Source organism: Drosophila kikkawai, unplaced genomic scaffold (genome assembly GCF_030179895.1).
Source record: "Drosophila kikkawai strain 14028-0561.14 unplaced genomic scaffold, DkikHiC1v2 scaffold_186, whole genome shotgun sequence".
NCBI classification, from domain to species: Eukaryota; Metazoa; Arthropoda; class Insecta; order Diptera; family Drosophilidae; genus Drosophila; species Drosophila kikkawai.
Genome location: NW_027222522.1, coordinates 352,510 through 367,956, shown reverse-complemented (window position 1 = coordinate 367,956; position 15,447 = coordinate 352,510). Strand labels below are relative to the sequence as shown.

General features: G+C 64.4%; 1 protein-coding gene across 1 annotated transcript in view; it reads left to right on the top strand.

The window, feature by feature from the left end:
• Positions 1–2,055: 2,055 nt before the first annotated feature.
• The window catches only part of LOC138929413 (uncharacterized), a 72,338-nt gene continuing 58,946 nt past the window's right edge, over positions 2,056–15,447 (top strand). The window contains exon 1 of the mRNA XM_070288847.1: positions 2,056–2,626. Coding sequence (XP_070144948.1) covers positions 2,056–2,626 — 571 coding nt within the window. The remainder of the gene's footprint in view (positions 2,627–15,447) is intronic.

The window sequence follows — 15,447 nt, the reverse complement described above, 5'->3', positions numbered from 1 at the left end:
AATTCAAAATTCGAAATTAAAAATTTAGAATTCATAATTTAAAATTCAAAATTCAGAACCCAAAATTCACAATTTAAAATTCAAAATTAAAAATTCAAAACCCAAGACTCAAAATTCAAAATCCAAAATTTAAAATTCAATATTCAAAATTTAAAATCCAAAATTTAGAATTTAAAATTTAAAATTTAAAAATTCAAAATCTAAAGTTCAAAATTCAAAATTTAAAGTCCAAATTCAATTTCAAGTTCAAATTCAGATCCAAATTCAAATCCAAATCTAAATTTAAGTTCTGGCTATGGCGGGAATTTGTCTGCTCGCGTTTTCCAATACTGCGCGGGTGCGAAAGCTCGCTGCGCATGCGCTGCACAACACTATGATCAGCTGATCGTGTGTTGCGCCTAGAAGGAAAAACGCGAGGGAAAAAGTGGCGTGTGGAAACTATTCCAAGCTGTGAGAGCGTTCGTGGGAAATAGAGCCGCTCGCTGGACAGGAGAGAGTCCCCCCCTTGCCCACGGGTTCCAATGGCGGTTCCAAGTGCCTAGATTCGAGGAGCCCGGATAGCCAGCCGGGGTCGATTCTGGTACGTACCTTTCCCCAGTTGTCTCACAAGTAGTAATGTCACCTTTTTAGGGTCTTTCGAGCTGTCTACAATATTTTTCTTTTGGAGCTCGGAAAAACACGTCTAATCACTGTGAGTAAACAAAACTTTCATCGCTAATACATGTGCATACTCAATTGTAATTTTGTAAACAAAAAGTTCCCAACTCAGCTAATAATGCATGTATCCACTTCAGAATTTGTATTTATATTAGTTTCTACAAGGCTAATAAGAATTTGTATTTATATTAGTTTTTACAGGGCTCATACATTTGCATACTCAATTGATAATTTGTAAACAAAAAGTTCCCAACTCAGCTAATAATGCATGTATCCACTTCAGAATTTGTATTTATATTAGTTTTTACAGGGCTAATACATTTGCATACTCAATTGTAAATTTGTAAACAAAAAGTTCCCAAGTCAGCTAATAATGCATGTATCCACTTCAGCATTTGTATTTATATTAGTTTCTACAAGGCTAATACATGTGCACACTCAATTGTAAATTTGTAAACAAAAAGTTCCCAACTCAGCTAATAATGCATGTATCCACTTCAGAATTATATAAATACAAATACGCAGCCGTCGTCGCCCGACGCCGACCTGAAGGGCCGTCGACGAGTCGTCCTCCCTTATCGACGACCGACGAGGACTCTGCAGCCGAAATGCCGCCGGCAGCAGCACCTAGGCGCTCTCAGTTGCCGAGCCCCGGCGAATACACCGACGCCGCTGCCCGACGGAAAGTCGAGGAGCTGTGCGACAAGCTGTGCTCGTCATCCACCGAGCCTCCCCAGTCGGCCGGTCCGGAGCAACACTCGGCCCGTAATCGACCACCGACGCCGGCCCTTGCTCGACGAAGCCGCCACGATGCCAGAAGACCGCTTGTCCACACCGCCGCTTCATTAGCGAGTGGCACTGGTGTGGGCTCATCGCCGCTTCGGCCCGCTGCGGATGGCCGCTTTATCAGCGAGTGGCCCCGGTCCATGGACGACCTCTTCGGGGATTCCCCGGACCAGGACGGCGCGGAGTTGCCGAGGAGATCTTCGGGCTGGCCCCCAGATATGCTGCGTTGCAGCCGAGGTGTCACCGCCAGCAGCACCTAGCCGCCCGGCGGTTACGCAGCCGACCTCTTCGCCGGCCCCTGCTCGACGAATCCGCCACGATGGCAGAAGACCACTCGTCCCAGCACGTCCACGCCGCCGCTTTATCAGCGAGTGGCCCCGGTCCATGGACAACCTCTTCGGGGATTCACCGGACTAGGACGTCGCGGAGTTGCCGAGGAGATCTTCGGGCTGGCCCCCAGATACGCTGCGCTGCAGCCGAGGTGTCACCGCCAGCAGCACCTAGCCGCCCGGAGGTTACGCAGCCGTCGTCGCCCGACGCCGACGCCGACCTGAAGGGCCGTCGACGAGCCGTCCTCCCTTATCGACGACCGACGAGGACTCTGCAGCCGAAATGCCGCCGGCAGCAGCACCTAGGCGCTCTCAGTTGCCGAGCCCCGGCGAATACACCGACGCCGCTGCCCGACGGAAAGTCGAGGAGCTGTGCGACAAGCTGTGCTCGTCATCCACCGAGCCTCCCCAGTCGGCCGGTCCGGAGCAACACTGGGCCCGTAATCGACCACCGACGCCGGCCCTTGCTCGACGAAGCCGCCACGATGCCAGAAGACCGCTTGTCCACACCGCCGCTTCATTAGCGAGTGGCACTGGTGTGGGCTCATCGCCGCTTCGGCCCGCTGCGGATGGCAACCACACCGCCACGTTACGCCCATCCCAGACCGCCCAAGCGCCAGCTGACGAGGAGAAACAGTTACCCACGGACCAGGGGCCACCACCACTGGTCCCGCTGCGAGTGGCTACTACACTGCCGCGTCCACTACCATACCAGGCCCCCCAAGCGCCTGCCAACGGGGAGAAGCAGCCGCCCTCGGACCAGGAGCCACCGCCACTGGCCCCGCTGCGAGCAGCCGTAGAGGGCTTCGGCGACCTTCCACCGAATCTGTTCGAGCAGATGGCCAACGAGACCGGTATCAAGCACCGACGCCGGCCCCAGCTCGACGAATCCGCCACGATGGCAGAAGACCGCTCGTCCCAGCACGTCCACGCCGCCGCTTTATCAGCGAGTGGCCCCGGTCCATGGACGACCTCTTCGGGGATTCACCGGACCAGGACGGCGCGGATTTGCCGACGAGATCTTCGGGCCGGAACCCAGATACGCTGCGCTGCAGCCGAAGTGTCACCGGCAGCAGCACCTAGCCGCCCAGAGGTTACGCAGCCGTCATCGCCGGACGCCGACCTGAAGGGCCTTCGACGAGCCGTCCTCCCTTATCGACGACAGACGAGGAATCTGCAGCCGAAATGCCGCCGGCGGCAGCAACTAGCCGCCCTCCGCTGCCGACCCCGGGCGATACGCCGCCGCCGCTGCAGCTAATAATGCATGTATCCACTTCAGAATTTGTATTTATATTAGTTTTTACAAGGCTAATACATTTGCATACTCAATTGAAAATTTGTAAACAAAAAGTTCCCAACTCAGATAATAATGCATGTATCGACTTCAGAATGTGTATAGTTTTTACACGGCTAATACATTTGCATACTCAATTGTAATTTTGTAAACAAAAAGTTCCCAAGTCAGCAAATAATGCATGTATCCACTTCAGAATTTGTATTTATATTAGTTTTTACAAGGCTAATATATTTGCATACTCAATTGTAAATTTGTGAACAAAAATTTTCCAAATTAGCTAATAATGCACGTATCCTCTTCAGACGTTGTATTTATATTAGTTGTTACAAGGCCAATACATTTGCATACTCAATTGTACTCAACCTTCCACCGAATCTGTTCGAGAAGATGGCCAACGAGACCGTAATCGAACACCGACGCCGGCCCCTGCTCGATGAAGCCGCCACGATGGCAGAAGACCGCTCGTCCCAGCACGTCCACGCCGCCGCTTTATCAGCGAGTGGCCCCGGTCCATGGACGACCTGTTCGGGGATTCACCGAACCAGGACGGCGCGGAGTGGCCGACGAGATCTTCGGGCCGAAACCCAGATACGCTGCGCTGCAGCCGAGGTGTCACCGGCAGCACCACCTAGCCGCCCGGAGGTTACGCAGCCATCATCGCCCGACGCCGACCTGAAGGGCCGTCGACGAGCCGTCCTCCCTTATCGACGACAGACGAGGAATCTGCAGCCGAAATGCCGCCGGCAGCAGAACCTAGGCGCTCTCCGTTGCCGACCCCCGGCGAATACGCCGCCGCCGCTGCCCGACGGAAAGCCGAGGAGCTGTGCGACAAGCTGTGCTCGTCATTCACCGAGCCTCCCCAGTCGGCCGGTCCGGAGCAACACTCGGCCCGTAATCGACCACCGACGCCGGCCCCTGCTCGACGAATCCGCCACGATGGCAGAAGAGCGCTCGTCGCTTTATCAGCGAGTGGCCCCGGTCCATGGACGACCTCTTCGGGGATTCACCGGACTAGTACGGCGTGGAGTTGCCGAGGAGATCTTAGGGCCGGGCCCCAGATACGCTGCGCTGCAGCCAAGGTGTCACCGGCAGCAGCACCTAGCCGCCCGGAGGTTACGCAGCCGTCGTCGCCCGACGCCGACGCCGACCTGAAGGGCCGTCGACGAGCCGTCCTCCCTTATCGACGACCGACGAGGACTCTGCAGCCGAAATGCCGCCGGCAGCAGCACCTAGCCGCCCTCCGCTGCCGACCCCCGGCGAATACGCCGCCGCCGCTGCCCGACGGAAAGCCGAGGAGCAACACTCGGCCCGTAATCGACCACCGACGCCGGCCCCTGTTTGACCAATCCGCCACGATGGCAGAAGACCGCTCGTCCCAGCACGTCCACGCCGCCGCTTTATCAGCGAGTGGCCCCGGTCCATGGACGACCTCTTCGGGGATTCACCGGACCAGGACGGCGCGGAGTTGCCGAGGAGATCTTCGGGCCGGCCCCCAGATACGCTGCGCTACAGCCGAGGTGTCACCGCCAGCAGCACCTAGCCGCCCGGAGGTTACGCAGCCGTCGTCGCCCGACGCCGACCCGAAGGGACGTCGACGAGTCGTCCTCCCTTATCGACGACCGACGAGGACTCTGCAGCCGAAATGCCGCCGGCAGCAGCACCTAGCCGCCCTCCGCTGCCGACCCCCGGCGAATACGCCGCCGCCGCTGCCCGACGGAAAGCCGAGGAGCAACACTTGGCCCGTAATCGACCACCGACGCCGGCCCCTGTTTGACGAATCCGCCACGATGGCAGAAGACCGCTCGTCCCAGCACGTCCACGCCGCCGCTTTATCAGCGAGTGGCCCCGGTCCATGGACGACCTCTTCGGGGATTCACCGGACCAGGACGGCGCGGAGTTGCCGAGGAGATCTTCGGGCCGGGCCCCAGATACGCTGCGCTACAGCCGAGGTGTCACCGCCAGCAGCACCTAGCCGCCCGACCTCTTCGCCGGCCCCTGCTCGACGAATCCGCCACGATGGCAGAAGACCGCTCGTCCCAGCACGTCCACGCCCTCGGACCAGGGGCCACCGCAACTGGCCCCGCTGCGAGCAGCCGTAGAGTGCTTCGGCGACCTTCCACCGAATCTGTTCGAGCAGATGGCCAACGAGACCGGAATCAACCACCGACGCCGGCCCCTGCTCGACGAATCCGCCACGATGGCAGAAGAGCGCTCGTCGCTTTATCAGCGAGTGGCCCCGGTCCATGGACGACCTCTTCGGGGATTCACCGGACTAGTACGGCGCGGAGTTGCCGAGGAGATCTTCGGGCCGGGCCCCAGATACGCTGCGCTGCAGCCAAGGTGTCACCGGCAGCAGCACCTAGCCGCCCGGAGGTTACGCAGCCGTCGTCGCCCGACGCCGACCCGAAGGGACGTCGACGTGTCGTCCTCCCTTATCGACGACCGACGAGGACTCTGCAGCCGAAATGCCGCCGGCAGCAGCACCTAGCCGCCCTCCGCTGCCGACCCCCGGCGAATACGCCGCCGCCGCTGCCCGACGGAAAGCCGAGGAGCAACACTCGGCCCGTAATCGACCACCGACGCCGGCCCCTGTTTGACCAATCCGCCACGATGGCAGAAGACCGCTCGTCCCAGCACGTCCACGCCCTCGGACCAGGGGCCACCGCAACTGGCCCCGCTGCGAGCAGCCGTAGAGTGCTTCGGCGACCTTCCACCGAATCTGTTCGAGCAGATGGCCAACGAGACCGGAATCAACCACCGACGCCGGCCCCTGCTCGACGAATCCGCCACGATGGCAGAAGAGCGCTCGTCGCTTTATCAGCGAGTGGCCCCGGTCCATGGACGACCTCTTCGGGGATTCACCGGACTAGTACGGCGCGGAGTTGCCGAGGAGATCTTCGGGCCGGGCCCCAGATACGCTGCGCTGCAGCCAAGGTGTCACCGGCAGCAGCACCTAGCCGCCCGGAGGTTACGCAGCCGTCGTCGCCCGACGCCGACGCCGACCTGAAGGGCCGTCGACGAGCCGTCCTCCCTTATCGACGACCGACGAGGACTCTGCAGCCGAAATGCCGCCGGCAGCAGCACCTAGCCGCCCTCCGCTGCCGACCCCCGGCGAATACGCCGCCGCCGCTGCCCGACGGAAAGCCGAGGAGCAACACTCGGCCCGTAATCGACCACCGACGCCGGCCCCTGTTTGACCAATCCGCCACGATGGCAGAAGACCGCTCGTCCCAGCACGTCCACGCCGCCGCTTTATCAGCGAGTGGCCCCGGTCCATGGACGACCTCTTCGGGGATTCACCGGACCAGGACGGCGCGGAGTTGCCGAGGAGATCTTCGGGCCGGCCCCCAGATACGCTGCGCTACAGCCGAGGTGTCACCGCCAGCAGCACCTAGCCGCCCGGAGGTTACGCAGCCGTCGTCGCCCGACGCCGACCCGAAGGGACGTCGACGAGTCGTCCTCCCTTATCGACGACCGACGAGGACTCTGCAGCCGAAATGCCGCCGGCAGCAGCACCTAGCCGCCCTCCGCTGCCGACCCCCGGCGAATACGCCGCCGCCGCTGCCCGACGGAAAGCCGAGGAGCAACACTTGGCCCGTAATCGACCACCGACGCCGGCCCCTGTTTGACGAATCCGCCACGATGGCAGAAGACCGCTCGTCCCAGCACGTCCACGCCGCCGCTTTATCAGCGAGTGGCCCCGGTCCATGGACGACCTCTTCGGGGATTCACCGGACCAGGACGGCGCGGAGTTGCCGAGGAGATCTTCGGGCCGGGCCCCAGATACGCTGCGCTACAGCCGAGGTGTCACCGCCAGCAGCACCTAGCCGCCCGACCTCTTCGCCGGCCCCTGCTCGACGAATCCGCCACGATGGCAGAAGACCGCTCGTCCCAGCACGTCCACGCCCTCGGACCAGGGGCCACCGCAACTGGCCCCGCTGCGAGCAGCCGTAGAGTGCTTCGGCGACCTTCCACCGAATCTGTTCGAGCAGATGGCCAACGAGACCGGAATCAACCACCGACGCCGGCCCCTGCTCGACGAATCCGCCACGATGGCAGAAGAGCGCTCGTCGCTTTATCAGCGAGTGGCCCCGGTCCATGGACGACCTCTTCGGGGATTCACCGGACTAGTACGGCGCGGAGTTGCCGAGGAGATCTTCGGGCCGGGCCCCAGATACGCTGCGCTGCAGCCAAGGTGTCACCGGCAGCAGCACCTAGCCGCCCGGAGGTTACGCAGCCGTCGTCGCCCGACGCCGACCCGAAGGGACGTCGACGTGTCGTCCTCCCTTATCGACGACCGACGAGGACTCTGCAGCCGAAATACCGCCGGCAGCAGCACCTAGACGCTCTCCGTTGCCGACCCCCGGCGAATACACCGCCGCCGCTGCCCGACGGAAAGCCGAGGAGCTGTGCGACAAGCTGTGCTCGTCATCCACCGAGCCTCCCCAGTCAGCCGGTCCGGAGCAACACTCGGCCCGTTATCCACCAACGACGCCGGCCCCTGCTCGACGAAGTCGCCACTATGGCAGAAGACCGCTCGTCCCAGCACGTCCACGCCGCCGCTTTATCAGCGAGTGGCCCCGGTCCATGGATCACCTCTTCGGGGATTCACCGGACTGGGACGGCGCGGAGTTGCCGAGGAAATCTTCGGGCCGGGCCCCAGAAACGCTGCGCTTCAGCCGAGGTGTCACCGGCAGCAGTACCTAGCCGCCCGGAGGTTACGCAGCCGTCGTCGCCCGACGCCGACCTGAAGGGCCGTCGACGAGTCGTCCTCCCTTATCGACGACCGACGAGGACTCTGCAGCCGAAATGCCGTCGGCGGCAGCACCTAGCCCCCCTCCGCTGCCGACCCCGGGCGAATACGCCGCCGCCGCTGCCCGACGGAAAGCCGAGGACTGTGCTTGTCATCCACCGAGCCTCTCCAGTCGGCCGGCCCGGAGAAACACTAGGCCCGTAATCGACCACCGGCGCCGGCCCCTCCTCCCCCCCACCACCACTGGCCCCGCTGCGAGCAGCCGTAGAGTGCTTCGGCGACCTTTCAGCAAATCTGTTCGAGCATATGGCCAACGAGACCGGAATCAGCCACCAACACCGGCCCCTGTTTGACCAATCCGCCACGATGGCACAAGACCGCTCGTCCCAGCACGTCCACCCCGCCGCTTTATCAGCGAGTGGCCCCGGTCCATGGACGACCTCTTCGGGGATTCACCGGACTAGTACGGCGCGGAGTTGCCGAGGAGATCTTCGGGCCGGGCCCCAGATACGCTGCGCTGCAGCCAAGGTGTCACCGGCAGCAGCACCTAGCCGCCCGGAGGTTACGCAGCCGTCATCGCCCGACGCCGACGCCGACCTGAAGGGCGGTCGTGAAGCCGTCCTCCCTTATCGACGACCGACGAGGACTCTGCAGCCGAAATGCCGCCGGCAGCAGGACCAAGCCGCCCTCCGATGCCGACCCCCGGCGAATACGCCGCCGCCGCTGCCCGACGGAAAGCCGAGGAGCAACACTCGGCCCGTAATCGACCACCGACGCCGGCCCCTGTTTGACCAATCCGCCACGATGGCAGAAGACCGCTCGTCCCAGCACGTCCACGCCGCCGCTTTATCAGCGAGTGGCCCCGGTCCATGGACGACCTCTTCGGGGATTCACCGGACCAGGACGGCGCGGAGTTGCCGAGGAGATCTTCGGGCCGGCCCCCAGATACGCTGCGCTGCAGCCGAGGTGTCACCGCCAGCAGCACCTAGCCGCCCGGCGGTTACGCAGCCGTCGTCGCCCGACGCCGACGCCGACCTGAAGGGCCGTCGACGAGCCGTCCTCCCTTATCGACGACCGACGAGGACTCTGCAGCCGAAATGCCGCCGGCAGCAGCACCTAGCCGCCCTCCGCTGCCGACCCCCGGCGAATACGCCGCCGCCGCTGCCCGACGGGAAGCCGAGGAGCAACACTCGGCCCGTAATCGACCACCGACGCCGGCCCCTGCTCGATGAAGCCGCCACGATGGCAGAAGACCGCTCGTCCCAGCACGTCCACGACGCCGCTTTATCAGCGAGTGGCCCCGGTCCATGGACCACCTCTTCGGGGATTCACCGAACCAGGACGGCGCGGAGTAGCCGACGAGATCTTCGGGCCGAAACCCAGATACGCTGCGCTGCAGCCGAGGTGTCACCGGCAGCACCACCTAGCCGCCCGGAGGTTACGCAGCCGTCGTCGCCCGACGCCGACCCGAAGGGACGTCGACGAGTCGTCCTCCCTTATCGACGACCGACGAGGACTCTGCAGCCGAAATGCCGCCGGCGGCAGCACGTAGCCGCCCTCCGCTGCCGACCCCGGGCGAATACGCCGCCGCCGCTGCCCGACGGAAAGCCGAGGAGCTGTGCTTGTCATCCACCGAGCCTCCCCAGTCGGCCGGTCCGGAGAAACACTAGGCCCCTGCTCGACGAAGCCGCCACGATGCCAGAAGACCGCTCGTCCACGCCGCCGCTTCATTAGCGAGTGGCCCCGGTGTGGGCTCATCGCCGCTTCGGCCCGCTGCGGATGGCCGCTTTATCAGCGAGTGGCCCCGGTCCGTGGACGACCTCTTCGGGGATTCACCGGACCAGGACGGCGCGGAGCTGCCGAGGAGATCTTCGAGCCGGCCCCCAGATACGCTGCGCCGCAGCCGAGGTGTCACCGCCAGCAGCACCTAGCCGCCCGGAGGTTACGCAGCCGTCGTCGCCCGACGCCGACCGACGAGGACTCTGCAGCCGAAATGCCGCCGGCAGCATCACCTAGCCGCCCTCCGCTGCCGACCCCCGGCGAATACGCCGCCGCCGCTGCCCGACGGAAAGCCGAGGAGCAACACTCGGCCAGTAATCGACCACCGACGCCGGCCCCTGTTTGACCAATCCGCCACGATGGCAGAAGACCGCTCGTCCCAGCACGTCCACGACGCCGCTTTATCAGCGAGTGGCCCCGGTCCATGGACCACCTCTTCGGGGATTCACCGAACCAGGACGGCGCGGAGTGGCCGACGAGATCTTCGGGCCGAAACCCAGATACGCTGCGCTGCAGCCGAGGTGTCACCGGCAGCACCACCTAGCCGCCCGGAGGTTACGCAGCCGTCGTCGCCCGACGCCGACCCGAAGGGACGTCGACGAGTCGTCCTCCCTTATCGACGACCGACGAGGACTCTGCAGCCGAAATGCCGTCGGCGGCAGCACCTAGCCGCCCTCCGCTGCCGACCCCGGGCGATTACGCCGCCGCCGCTGCCCGACGGAAAGCCGAGGACTGTGCTTGTCATCCACCGAGCCTCTCCAGTCGGCCGGCCCGGAGAAACACTAGGCCCGTAATCGACCACCGACGCCGGCCCCTCCTCCCCCCCACTACCACTGGCCCCGCTGCGAGCAGCCGTAGAGTGCTTCGGCGACCTTTCAGCAAATCTGTTCGAGCATATGGCCAACGAGACCGGAATCAGCCACCAACACCGGCCCCTGTTTGACCAATCCGCCACTATGGCAGAAGACCGCTCGTCCCAGCACGTCCACGCCGCCGCTTTATCAGCGAGTGGCCCCGGTCCATGGACGACCTCTTCGGGGATTCACCGGACCAGGACGGCGCGGAGTTGCCGAGGAGATCTTCGGGCCGGCCCCCAGATACGCTGCGCTGCAGCCGAGGTGTCACCGCCAGCAGCACCTAGCCGCCCGGCGGTTACGCAGCCGTCGTCGCCCGACGCCGACCCGAAGGGACGTCGACGAGTCGTCCTCCCTTATCGACGACCGACGAGGACTCTGCAGCCGAAATGCCGTCGGCGGCAGCACCTAGCCGCCCTCCGCTGCCGACCCCGGGCGATTACGCCGCCGCCGCTGCCCGACGGAAAGCCGAGGTCTGTGCTTGTCATCCACCGAGCCTCTCCAGTCGGCCGGCCCGGAGAAACACTAGGCCCGTAATCGACCACCGACGCCGGCCCCTCCTCCCCCCCACCACCACTGGCCCCGCTGCGAGCAGCCGTAGAGTGCTTCGGCGACCTTTCAGCAAATCTGTTCGAGCATATGGCCAACGAGACCGGAATCAGCCACCAACACCGGCCCCTGTTTGACCAATCCGCCACGATGGCAGAAGACCGCTCGTCCCAGCACGTCCATGCCGCCGCTTTATCAGCGAGTGGCCCCGGTCCATGGACGACCTCTTCGGGGATTCACCGGACTGGGACGGGGCGGAGTTGCCGAGGAGATCTTCGGGCCGGCCCCCAGATACGCTGCGCTGCAGCCGAGGTGTCACCGCCAGCAGCACCTAGCCGCCAAGAGGTTACGCAGCCGTCGTCGCCCGACGCCGACCTGAAGGGCCGTCGACGAGTCGTCCTCCCTTATCGACGACCGACGAGGACTCTGCAGCCGAAATGCCGCCGGCGGCAGCACGTAGCCGCCCTCCGCTGCCGACCCCGGGCGAATACGCCGCCGCCGCTGCCCGACGCAAAGCCGAGGAGCTGTGCTTGTCATCCACCGAGCCTCCCCAGTCGGCCGGTCCGGAGAAACACTAGGCCCCTGCTCGACGAAGCCGCCACGATGCCAGAAGACCGCTCGTCCACGCCGCCGCTTCATTAGCGAGTGGCCCCGGTGTGGGCTCATCGCCGCTTCGGCCCGCTGCGGATGGCCGCTTTATCAGCGAGTGGCCCCGGTCCGTGGACGACCTCTTCGGGGATTCACCGGACCAGGACGGCGCGGAGTTGCCGAGGAGATCTTCGAGCCGGCCCCCAGATACGCTGCGCTGCAGCCGAGGTGTCACCGCCAGCAGCACCTAGCCGCCCGGAGGTTACGCAGCCGTCGTCGCCCGACGCCGACCCACGAGGACTCTGCAGCCGAAATGCCGCCGGCAGCATCACCTAGCCGCCCTCCGCTGCCGACCCCCGGCGAATACGCCGCCGCCGCTGCCCGACGGAAAGCCGAGGAGCAACACTCGGCCAGTAATCGACCACCGACGCCGGCCCCTGTTTGACCAATCCGCCACGATGGCAGAAGACCGCTTGTCCCAGCACGTCCACGCCGCCGCTTTATCAGCGAGTGGCCCCGGTCCATGGACAACCTCTTCGGGGATTCACCGGACTAGGACGTCGCGGAGTTGCCGAGGAGATCTTCGGGCTGGCCCCCAGATACGCTGCGCTGCAGCCGAGGTGTCACCGCCAGCAGCACCTAGCCGCCCGGAGGTTACGCAGCCGTCGTCGCCCGACGCCGACGCCGACCTGAAGGGCCGTCGACGAGCCGTCCTCCCTTATCGACGACCGACGAGGACTCTGCAGCCGAAATGCCGCCGGCAGCATCACCTAGCCGCCCTCCGCTGCCGACCCCCGGCGAATACGCCGCCGCCGCTGCCCGACGGAAAGCCGAGGAGCAACACTCGGCCCGTAATCGACCACCGACGCCGGCCCCTGTTTGACCAATCCGCCACGATGGCAGAAGACCGCTTGTCCCAGCACGTCCACGCCGCCGCTTTATCAGCGAGTGGCCCCGGTCCATGGACAACCTCTTCGGGGATTCACCGGACTAGGACGGCGCGGAGTTGCCGAGGAGATCTTCGTCTCGTCCCAGCACGTCCACGCCGCCGCTTTATCAGCGAGTGGCCCCGGTCCATGGACGACCTCTTAGGGGATTCACCGGACCAGGACGGCGCAGAGTTGCCGAGGAGATCTTCGGGCCGGCCACCAGATACGCTGCGCTGCAGCCGAGGTGTCACCGGCAGCAGCACCTAGCCGCCCAGAGGTTACGCAGCCGACCTCTTCGCCGGCCCCTGCTCGACGAATCCGCCACGATGGCAGAAGACCGCTCGTCCCAGCACGTCCACGCCGCCGCTTTATCAGCGAGTGGCCCCGGTCCATGGACGACCTCTTAGGGGATTCACCGGACCAGGACGGCGCAGAGTTGCAGACGAGATCTTCGGGCCGGAACCCAGATACGCTGCGCTGCAGCCGAGGTGTCACCGGCAGCAGCACCTAGCCGCCCAGAGGTTACGCAGCCGTCATCGCCGGACGCCGACCTGAAGGGCCTTCGACGAGCCGTCCTGCCTTATCGACGACAGACGAGGAATCTGCAGCCGAAATGCCGCCAGCGGCAGCACCTAGCCCTCCGCTGCCGACCCCGGGCGAATACGCCGCCGCCGCTGCCCGACGGAAAGCCGAGGAGCTGTGCTTGTCATCCACCGAGCCTCCCCAGTCGGCCGGTCCGGAGCAACACACGGCCCGTAATCGACCACCGACGCCGGCCCCTGCTCGACGAAGCCGCCACGATGCCAGAAGACCGCTCGTCCACGCCGCCGCTTCATTAGCGAGTGGCCCCGGTGTGGGCTCATCGCCGCTTCGGCCCGCTGCGGATGGCCGCTTTATCAGCGAGTGGCACCGGTCCATGGACGACCTCTTCGGGTATTCACCGGACCAGGACGGCGCGGAGTTGCCGAGGAGATCATCGGGCCGGCCCCCAGATACGCTGCGCTGCAGCCGAGGTGTCACCGCCAGCAGCACCTAGCCGCCCGGAGGTTACGCAGCCGTCGTCGCCCGACGCCGACGCCGACCTGAAGGGCCGTCGACGAGCCGTCCTCCCTTATCGACGACCGACGAGGACTCTGCAGCCGAAATGCCGCCGGCAGCATCACCTAGCCGCCCTCCGCTGCCGACCCCCGGCGAATACGCCGCCGCCGCTGCCCGACGGAAAGCCGAGGAGCAACACTCGGCCCGTAATCGACCACCGACGCCGGCCCCTGTTTGACCAATCCGCCACGATGGCAGAAGACCGCTCGTCCCAGCACGTCCACGCCGCCGCTTTATCAGCGAGTGGCCCCGGTCCATGGACGACCTCTTAGGGGATTCACCGGACCAGGACGGCGCAGAGTTGCCGAGGAGATCTTCGGGCCGGCCACCAGATACGCTGCGCTGCAGCCGAGGTGTCACCGCCAGCAGCACCTAGCCGCCCGGCGGTTACGCAGCCGTCGTCGCCCGACGCCGACCCGAAGGGACGTCGACGAGTCGTCCTCCCTTATCGACGACCGACGAGGACTCTGCAGCCGAAATGCCGTCGGCGGCAGCACCTAGCCGCCCTCCGCTGCCGACCCCGGGCGATTACGCCGCCGCCGCTGCCCGACGGAAAGCCGAGGTCTGTGCTTGTCATCCACCGAGCCTCTCCAGTCGGCCGGCCCGGAGAAACACTAGGCCCGTAATCGACCACCGACGCCGGCCCCTCCTCCCCCCCACCACCACTGGCCCCGCTGCGAGCAGCCGTAGAGTGCTTCGGCGACCTTTCAGCAAATCTGTTCGAGCATATGGCCAACGAGACCGGAATCAGCCACCAACACCGGCCCCTGTTTGACCAATCCGCCACGATGGCAGAAGACCGCTCGTCCCAGCACGTCCATGCCGCCGCTTTATCAGCGAGTGGCCCCGGTCCATGGACGACCTCTTCGGGGATTCACCGGACTGGGACGGGGCGGAGTTGCCGAGGAGATCTTCGGGCCGGCCCCCAGATACGCTGCGCTGCAGCCGAGGTGTCACCGCCAGCAGCACCTAGCCGCCAAGAGGTTACGCAGCCGTCGTCGCCCGACGCCGACCTGAAGGGCCGTCGACGAGTCGTCCTCCCTTATCGACGACCGACGAGGACTCTGCAGCCGAAATGCCGCCGGCGGCAGCACGTAGCCGCCCTCCGCTGCCGACCCCGGGCGAATACGCCGCCGCCGCTGCCCGACGGAAAGCCGAGGAGCTGTGCTTGTCATCCACCGAGCCTCCCCAGTCGGCCGGTCCGGAGAAACACTAGGCCCCTGCTCGACGAAGCCGCCACGATGCCAGAAGACCGCTCGTCCACGCCGCCGCTTCATTAGCGAGTGGCCCCGGTGTGGGCTCATCGCCGCTTCGGCCCGCTGCGGATGGCCGCTTTATCAGCGAGTGGCCCCGGTCCGTGGACGACCTCTTCGGGGATTCACCGGACCAGGACGGCGCGGAGTTGCCGAGGAGATCTTCGAGCCGGCCCCCAGATACGCTGCGCTGCAGCCGAGGTGTCACCGCCAGCAGCACCTAGCCGCCCGGAGGTTACGCAGCCGTCGTCGCCCGACGCCGACGCCGACCTGAAGGGCCGTCGACGAGCCGTCCTCCCTTATCGACGACCGACGAGGACTCTGCAGCCGAAATGCCGCCGGCAGCATCACCTAGCCGCCCTCCGCTGCCGACCCCCGGCGAATACGCCGCCGCCGCTGCCCGACGGAAAGCCGAGGAGCAACACTCGGCCCGTAATCGACCACCGACGCCGGCCCCTGTTTGACCAATCCGCCACGATGGCAGAAGACCGCTTGTCCCAGCACGTCCACGCCGCCGCTTTATCAGCGAGTGGCCCCGGTCCATGGACAACCTCTTCGGGGATTCACCGGACTAG